General features: G+C 35.2%; 2 protein-coding genes across 2 annotated transcripts; both read right to left on the minus strand.

Moving 5' to 3' along the window:
• Positions 1-1773: 1773 nt before the first annotated feature.
• On the minus strand, positions 1774-3497 carry LOC128556044 (carnosine synthase 1-like). Its single transcript, XM_053539947.1, has 2 exons — positions 3416-3497; positions 1774-2375 (listed from the first exon to the last, which is right to left on the minus strand). Exons 1-2 carry the CDS (start codon positions 3486-3488, stop codon positions 1891-1893), a joined length of 558 nt encoding a protein of 185 aa, XP_053395922.1. The 5' UTR covers positions 3489-3497; the 3' UTR covers positions 1774-1890.
• A 621-nt stretch (positions 3498-4118) lies between these two features.
• On the minus strand, positions 4119-9102 carry LOC123525736 (carnosine synthase 1-like). Its single transcript, XM_045304881.2, has 4 exons — positions 8752-9102; positions 7152-7368; positions 5072-5234; positions 4119-4419 (listed from the first exon to the last, which is right to left on the minus strand). The coding sequence occupies exons 1-4, from the start codon at positions 8959-8961 to the stop codon at positions 4119-4121; spliced, it is 891 nt and encodes a 296-aa protein (XP_045160816.2). The 5' UTR covers positions 8962-9102.
• Between the last annotated feature and the right edge of the window lie 476 nt (positions 9103-9578).

A 9578-nucleotide genomic window follows, 5' to 3' on the forward strand; every position in this document is an offset into this window, starting at 1 on the left:
TACAGGATTCTTGAAAAAATAACTGATGAAGTTAGGCGCCTAATTAACTTATCTAAACCTTCAAGTCTGACAATTCCTCAAAGTGTTTATATCGTATCTTTATGCAAACAATTAATTTATTAAGTCTTATACAAGTGGCATTTTGTCGTGTTTATTTATTTTGCTGTTTTAGCAATTATTTTTACTTCAGATACAAAACCAGTGAGAATGCTTCCAATCACAATATAGATGCAGTTGAAACAAGCAAGAGCTTACGAGCATAATAACTTGAGATACCGCGCCAAATTGATTACAGTCTGTTACTGCGCGCTGCGCAGTGACGACGAGACTTTAGCCTATGCGTGTAGTAATGATTGCTCATTTTAAGACATTTATTTCTTTACTGAAACAATAAGGAATTGTTTTTGTCTGGATGGTATTTGACTGACTTGTATTTGTAGTGCATATCGGTCTGCTGGTGTTAATTTAAAAAGGCATTCCACTTAATGCATCCTTTCCACTCCACGGCATTTTTGTAACATTTAGCAACTATTTCTCCTGACTTGTACATTACGAGAACTGCTAAGAACAGTTAAGATCCAGATAATGATTCACAACACAGAGTGCAGAACGGGGAAATGTGTAATTCCGTTACTAACAGTTTATCAATATAACAAAGCTGACCATTTCTTTTGCGGTAATGTTTCTATACATGAAAATGATACAAAATATAGCTTTAAATGCTTATAAGTGTCCGCATAAAAATATTTTTACATATTTTAGAATTTAAGATATCTTGTTGAGAAGTCTGTCTGGGTTGGCTCTGCATTGCCCGAAGTCGTTACCGTCAATGAATTGAGACAGTAGAGCGTTATTTATCACACAATTCTACTATAATGTATCCAGGAAAAAGCCAGAAGGCGACATATTTCATTTGCGTTCAAATATGGAATTGGCATAGCTCTGTGATGCGACACTGCGTATTTTGTGTTTGTTTGGTAATGTTACTTGTTTTTGTGGCAAAGTGTGTTCCGTGATTACGGGGTCGTGTGTTTGGTTCCCGGGCGAGACGTATGTTCCCCATGACGGTTTGGTCCTTTATTTCTGATTCGTATGGGGAAATTGGCAAACCTTTGCGAAGATGTGATTTGCGCAGTGCAGTTTTGCCAAAGCAATTCGTACAAGACCTATGTTGGTGAGTGGCACAAAATACGAAAGTTATATATTTATTTTAGTCTGAATATGTTTTAAGCCTTATACTGATAAGAAATATCAAAATGTCGATGTTTAGTATATATTGAAATGAATGACATTTAAAGTGCACCAAGTCTATTGTCTGCTAGATTAATTCCAAATAGATATTTCCAGCTGGAGCATTTCGTTACTGTCACGGTTTAAATGAATTATGACTGTATAAAGTTCACAAATAGATTTTAGAGATCTCCAGTCATATCAGATTTTTTTATGTAACCCATTCGTTTTATTACCTTAACAGAACTCGGCAAAACATCTCAGATCTGCACATTCTATTTGAATGTATTGAATAAATATCATGTGTGAATATCTGATCCAAGTTTCATCTTTAATCAACCTTCAAAGAATTGTAACAAACACTCAATCTGTTTTTAAATGTTCTTTCAAAACGTTCAATTCATGTATGCTTTCATTTTATGATGTGGACTTATAAGTATACTTATAAGATAGATATCCCACATATTTTTAAGACACAAAAACAATATTAGTACTAATAAACATTTTTAATCGCTAATACAGCTGTTATGTGCCATAGGACCCTCGATGTGTTTACATTATTCACCCTTCAAATGCAATTGAATGCATTTACATTGTACTAAGAGAAACATACATTTGCTCAATATCAAAAAAGTGTAAAAACAAGTAATATTTTTGCATCTAAAAATTTTGGATAAACTGCTCCACTTGATAGTCTGGTTGATCAATGTCCAGCACTCTGCATACTTCCATCAATTTTAGTTTTGCTTCTTGTGACGTGGAACCAGAAACAGTAATATTGCCGAAAGGTTTGTCGTAAGGAGGCAAATTCTCACTAAGATTGAGAAACTCTAGAAAGAAAATCTCCTCTTTCTCTATCATGCTATACAGCAGGTTTCTAAGAGACTCTTCTTTTAATATTTTTGCATGCAATGAAGGTATGACCATAACACCTATTAGTATTTTATCTACAGGATGTGTACGTAGTACTATGTAAGGATAAATACCACTTGTAATCATCAAAGAGTATAGCATGATGTCTATACCGTACAATTTCCTCAACCAATCCCGTATGCAGTAGCCGCCCATCCTCGAATTGATTTCCAGTAGCTTCGGTCCATTCTCGGTCAGCTTAAAGTCGACATTAAATGTACCATCGGATAGTCCTGAAGGCGTAAGTAAAGCAAATATATGGTAAAATAAGTAATGCTTAAATATGTTCTACATTGAAGTTAACTGAAACTCACATAGACTATAAAATGCAAGCATTAAGTACGAGTTTAACGTTTCCTGTTACTGATATATGCCTGCTCCGGACAAGAGCTTTTGTCCAGTATTTACAAACATTCGGTTTAATCCCCAAAGTCCAGATTTCAAACACAATATACGTTTTCTTTCGTACACGAGGTACTGATACAACCTAGAGACATAAAATCGAATCCACTACTTACATTTACAATACAGACATCGCCAACATTTTTATATTAAATGTTGAAAAATAGATAAAATAAAATGTATTGATATGTATAAATGCGGCCATATTCCACTTATATGAATTCCAACGGATCAAATACAACAAGAATGAATAAGATATAGGCAAAGAAGACAAAATTACACAAACATAGGGATTGTGTTTATGCGGTAGTCGGTTATATATTTTTCAACAAAATGATATGTTCAATTGTATGACATCTCAGTTTATTGTTTTAGCTTTGATAGTGTTCTGCTTTTAGTGAACACAACTACAGTCATTAAAACATAATTGTTTGAAGAAACACAAAAGTATAAGAATACAAATTCAAGACAATTACGACGCGTTAGTTACTTGGTGAAACGTTTAAACAAGGTTGAGGACACGTCGGGCAATCACAAGTTACCGTTCGATTATTTTTCCTCCGTATGCGATTTTGTCATCGACCTGTATGAACGAGTTTTCGTGGTAGCTACTTTATTTTCCAAAGAATGTCAAAAAGCTATACACAAACACGTACTTACTGTACAAAATTACCGACTGCCATTTCGAGTCCTCTGTCTTAAAATGTGACCACGAAAAGCAGGTGGAGGTGCCTGCTATTGTATAAGCGATAAACAGTTTCGATTTTCACAACTTTTCATTATTGTGAATGGCAACTAATACATTATACGAAGAAGTTTCCACAAAAATACACCAGAGAGACAACGACAGAGCAATCAAAAGTGATATTACCTATCTGTAAACAACATCTATAGGCCGCTTCAATAAGCCGTGCTTGTTTGTCCTCAGAAAGGAATGACGGCATACGCCTAGCTGTTGCTGCAATATATACACATTTTTAATATGCATAAAAAATAAGATTTCTTATACTTGTAACTATTATATAATTAGTCATTTGATGAAGATTGTTTACATTAAAAGTTAGTTATCTAAAATACGCTATTTTGACGAAAGATACGCATTTGATATATCTTAATCACTATGTTTACATGTATTCAGTACAATGTACTATTTCCACAGACCCACAACCTTAATTTAATAATATAACTTATGCAAACAGTTTTAAGCGTTTAGGCAAAAAACATTTGCTTGGTCAATATTGATACTATTTATGATACTGAACCACCAATACACATTCAGGAAAAAAATATTAATTACCTATTTGATATAATTTCATTAAAGAGAAACATTTTTATTCGGCGAAGAATGAAATCGTTCAACTAAATGATTTGCCCGGGAATTGAAGTAGATATGTTTTTGGCATATAGATTTTTGGTAATATTTTGTAAGGTTAACAAATGACAGATCAGACCGTTCTTTAATGAATACATGTAAAGTTGTTCTGGATCAGATTTTGTCCTGGAATGCCTGTTGGTCATTTTATGTTTCATATAGCGTCATTACCGACCAAACAAGTTTAACAAATGATTGTGCGTTAAATCAACAAGACGTATTCACCAATGAAAAAGGGTCGTCTTGTCATACCACTGTCTGTGATAAAAGCAGCAATAAGTTTGCTGTCGTATATGATAACGTCAACAGTATGCTCAGTTCCGCCGTAAAACTCCATTGTCATCATTGAGTTGCCTTGAGTTAGCCCAATTCCGAGAAGGTCCGAATCATTCCGAAGTGAACCAGTTATCTGACAGAATTTCCTCTTTAATTCAACCCTGTTTTCAACAACACAGGCACCAGCTGAACCCGTGCCGTTATCTAGTTTCAATATTGCAGGAAACCTAAAGCTTAGAGGAACAAACAAACAGTTCAAGTAAAATACAAAATTAAAAATTGCAAATACCAAGGAATTACATAATCCGAACAAAATGAGAAAGTATATTTTACAGATACAGCTAAACCTGTATTTAGCTTGCATTAAGCAGCCAATTTCTCGAGCTGACATTTTGTTAGTTTATACTAATTTATTTTAGGTCGACTGTGAAACAAGTTCTACAACTTATATTAATCACTCTCGATACCTCATTCCTGACGTAATCCATCGCCAAGAGGGTATAAAAGAAGAGGCCAGTTTCCCTTTTAATGCTGAGCGCCATACTGGTACCATTTTTCACGTCTTTGGTATGACGCGGCCGGGGATAAAACCCACGACCTCCCGCACTCGAAGCGGATGTTTTACCACTAGGCTATCGAGGCGGTTGTTCTAATTGTCTTCAGCAGTCACCTGCCTTAAACTTATACTTATTTAATAAAACCCTCTATACACGTCATTAAACTGTAGTCAAAGCTTTTTCTACAACTATCATGGTGTAAGACAAAGATCAATTCACAGTATGAGTTTTGGATATGTTACGACTGTAAAAGTAACAACTTTGAAAGGTTAGAGGAATATGAGTATGTACATGTGAAGAAAAGCGGGAAAATTCATTTTACCTATCAGGCAATTTGTCGCAGTCCATTTCTGTCGTCAAATATACGGCCTTTGTTGAATACATGTCCGTCCGAGGCCAATGAGAAATATCTGCTCCGCGCATCCTCAAAACATTTTGAGTTCTTGTTTTCGAATTAGCTATCATCATTGCCTTGAAGCTTGGACCTGGTAATACATATTAGTAAATTTTGAGTTTATTTATTACGTGAGAATATATTAACATCAACATTTACGTCAGGTAATTGTACGTAGAAGGACAAAAGAACGTTGTTTTATTTGTTTCATTAATCGAAAGTGAATATAACAATTGAAAAGTAATAAAAATTTATCGAATAGGTATTCGTTAAATCCGTTTCATAAGTTTGCTACACAGAAGATACTTGTTTTTACACTAAATTCATTAGAACGGTAGGTAAAAAATAGTTATATGATAACAATAGGCCATGGTTGCAGAATGAAAAACAGACGACCGTTTTCCTTTTCTCGAATCAAAACCCAGTTTTAACTTTGTAGATAGATTCGAGACGAAGCTGCTGCAGCGATATAAAACGGACAAAGTGATCAGTACGCATGTATTAGTCTAAGTAACATATGCGCACGTGCGCACGTAATAGCTAATAATTGAACGCGATAGTTAGTCATTCACCGACACTTTCCAACATGCCGAGTGATACGTGCGTAGAATGGTCTTTTATACTAATACGTGCGCAGGTGTTTTTATACTATTACATGCGCGTGCAATAGTTATTTAGTGCACACGTATTAGATATTACGTGCGCACTCAGTCATTACTACGTGCGTGCCTTTTAGTATAAAAACATAAATGTCTCCTCTGTGACACTGTAACTATATACATTCCCCGATTTTTTAAAAAAGTCATAACTGTTATTCTGGAAAAGAGACAGAAAAAAGCAAAACACTTACGACTTTTTTATCATCGATGTACCTGTGTTTTTATTTTTACATTGATGACTATTTTTTAAAAAAGCGTATTCATTAACAGAGCAGACAGCTTAGTCCGCTTCGAGTGCGGGAGGTATTGCGGTCAGCCTCTGGCCCCGTCATACCAAATACGTGAAAAATGTTTCCAGTAGCTCCCTTGCTTGGCGCTCAGCATTAAAACTGAAACTGGTTTCTCTTCCCCTACCCTCCTGATGATGGATTCATCAGGAATAAGATGTCGATATTGATTTATTTAAGTTGTAGAACTTGCTTCTGAATCACAAGCTCAATAAGGAGGACGCAGATTTACGGATCGTGGGGTCCTGAGTTCGATCCCCGGGCTCACAACGAAAATCGAGCATGTAGTGTGTACATCGCGTGTGAAAACGGCAAAAGTCACGGACAACGAGTATTGTAAAGGTCTGAGTCGTACAAATAAATTTTAAAAGTCGTTGTTTTAACGATTATGATCTTCTCTTTTGTTTTAGACAGTTAAAAGTTTAATTATGTTTTCATATTCTAATTATTCATGGGGACTCATATCTTATCATATCTCGTCCTTTGATTGCAACTCTTAAAGAACTTTTAAACAAATTGATCGGATATCTCTCATTCATGACCACAAGGTAATACATTTTAATGCGGCTACATTACTCTTGAAAATTTGGAATCTGGTGTACATGACTTTTCTATCTTACACTGAAACAAAACTATCCTTTGTATCTAAGATGGACATTAACAGTCTTTAAAATATTATTTAAATATTTGGGATAAGCAACATCATAATTATGATGGAAGATGGCATTAAGGATACATTTATTACTCCTCGAAGTTGATAATATTTTAATATTATAAGTATTCAAAATCCCGTTATTTTAGCAAAACTATATATGGGGTAGCTATCAAGTTGGCTTGTTGTAATTTAAGCTGCACTTCTTTGCTGGTACACCGTCTATCCTGAAATAATGCATAAGTTATATTGTGATTCCATTTAAAGGAAACTTTGGTTGATATTAATGTCGGCCTGGCTTTAAAACAAAGGGTAAAAATGATTACAAGAGCCACTTCAGCATAAATAGATTTTTGTACGCGCATTGTCATTTCAAGAGAGCTGTGACTGGATTTACTTTTTGAGCATACCTTTTGTTCCCAACTTTTCATTAATTAGTGCTGCCAAAGCTACGCATTCGTCCGAGAAAGAAAGACATCCATCCGCCTTGATTCCGTGGTCATGTATTAAACTGACGATTTCAACCGCATGCATATCGTCGATTTTATGATCAGAGAAGTCGTAGTGGATAAAACGAGGTACATGATCTTTTGCAATGTGCTGACTATCTGCTTCCACAAGAATTACCTAATTAAATTTCCAGAATATTTTGTAATTTGAAAATATTGATAATAGGATACACAGTAACAGGCATTGATTGCCATCAGTTATGTTTCCTCACATGCTTCTAGTTATTGAATTAAGGTAATTTTCTGGAATTGTGTGTTTCCTTGTTTTACTTACATATTCTAGAAATAAATCTAAATAAAACATTCATGATATTTTGATTTTGATATATCTTTCCGGAACTTTACAGAGTACAATTCACAGGATACAAACGAATACATATCTTAAATTATAGAAAAAAAAACAAACAAACAAAAAAGACAGGCGAAATAAGATATAAGACAATTAAAGAAAAAGTGAATTGGTCAAATTGAGAAACATGGTAAAACATAATGCGGTTTAGACATCCAAGCAGTCAGTGTATCGGCATTTTTCAAAATCACCTTCTCTATGTAACCGCGCAGAATTTAATCAGGAGTAGACTGTCTCACAACTATTTCGTATCTATCCTCTCTACAATATAGTTCAGTGCGGAATAATTTACCACCTCTGACGTCGTTATCGTTACAGACCGGAAAACTTGGCCTACTCTGTCACCACCTTTGAGGCAGCCATGGACTTGATTACAAACTTACACATACTCTAGTCCAGTAAAAAATAGTTCCAACTTTGAGTATACCAATCTCGCAAAAATTTACTATGAATAACTATCGGCTTCATGCCTTTACTTCACATCTTTTTACTTTACAGGCGTTTTGAATGCATAACTATATATATCACCAAAGCGCAGTATCATATTGATGATATGGTTAGCCGAATCAAATCCTATGTGTATTGCGCTTGTGCCAATTTTGGAATAGATTCTTTTCATACACGAGCTAACATAAATCACCTTCCGTCAGTACTGTACTATCAGTATTTTGATTAATCTTGTTTTTGGACAAATGTCCATAGTTTCGTAGCAGTGTTTGCAAATTTCTCCGGTTGTAACACATCACAATATGAGACTTCAGAATAACTAATGAAACTAAAGCCGTCTGATCTTGTCGTTTGTGAAACATGGTGTCAGGAATATAAATTAACATCGTATTACTCATAACAAAGCAAGAGGTAACCAGGCAGTTCACACGGAATTTGGTACCTTATCTTTTATAAAGTCTCAGCAAACCGTGCCTGCCATTATATTGCTTTGTTTCATTCATTCTGTGCGACTAAAGGATCTTCTTTCTTCTTATAATTTCTTTTCATAAATTAACAAATGAGGTGGAGATGTTACATTTATTTTTGACTATCAGTGCTATACTTATAAGGACTCTACTTCACCAATCATGTGACTGAGAATACAAATTGATTAACTGGTAAATCTATCCATTTATTCATTTTATCATGCTTAGCCTACCTTACCTCTATTCCATATTTTGCTGCATCCTGCCATATGTTTCTCAGTCTATAACTGCCACCTCCAACCACTATAATGCGTTTTCCATTCATCAGGTTACGCTGAGACGCCTCGTCCATATTTTCAGACGTAGTCACAACTCCTTGTTCCATAATGCTGCCGACTTTATAGCGAAACTCCGGGTTAGTGTCATTGTTTTCTTGGAAATTTTCCATGTCTGATTTCGAATCCAGTATAGAGTCCGACGTCTTGTCTATAATACCTACTCGTGTGACATTCTCTTCCGACAAATTTTCTTGAGATTTGAGTTAAGTTGACCCTTGTTTACGTTACAAATACAGTCCCGCTGGCACGACCTATTCGTGAATTGAGAAAGCATATGTGAGTATAGTTATATTTATTATAAAACCTTTTAAGCAGAGTTATCACTTTGTCACTAAACCAATCTGACTAAAGTATTTGATCTACTAAACGAAGATCTGAGAACGACCCATTCACATTCGTCTTCTGTATATTTTGGATTTCCAATATTGCTATTTTTGTTTTCGCAAATCTATTTTTGTTTGAACCAATCAGACAACTTGTTCGAATGTCAAAGAGTAAGAAAAATTTGCAGTTAATCCAGGGCTCGAACCCGGGACCTCCCGCTTACAGAGCAAGTGCCCTACCGACTGAGCTAACCGGCTATCTGACAGCTTTCGATATAAAAATTGTTGATATCAAAAACCAAGGCTTTTTAAAGCTTGCAGAATGTTGTAAGTTAGCTTTTGATTGGCTAGCGGAAGGGTTGTCAGAACGAGGCCATCAATAGCTCGTTGTCAGATCCTATGCG

This window comes from Mercenaria mercenaria, chromosome 3 (assembly GCF_021730395.1).
Source record: "Mercenaria mercenaria strain notata chromosome 3, MADL_Memer_1, whole genome shotgun sequence".
Classification (NCBI taxonomy): domain Eukaryota; kingdom Metazoa; phylum Mollusca; class Bivalvia; order Venerida; family Veneridae; genus Mercenaria; species Mercenaria mercenaria.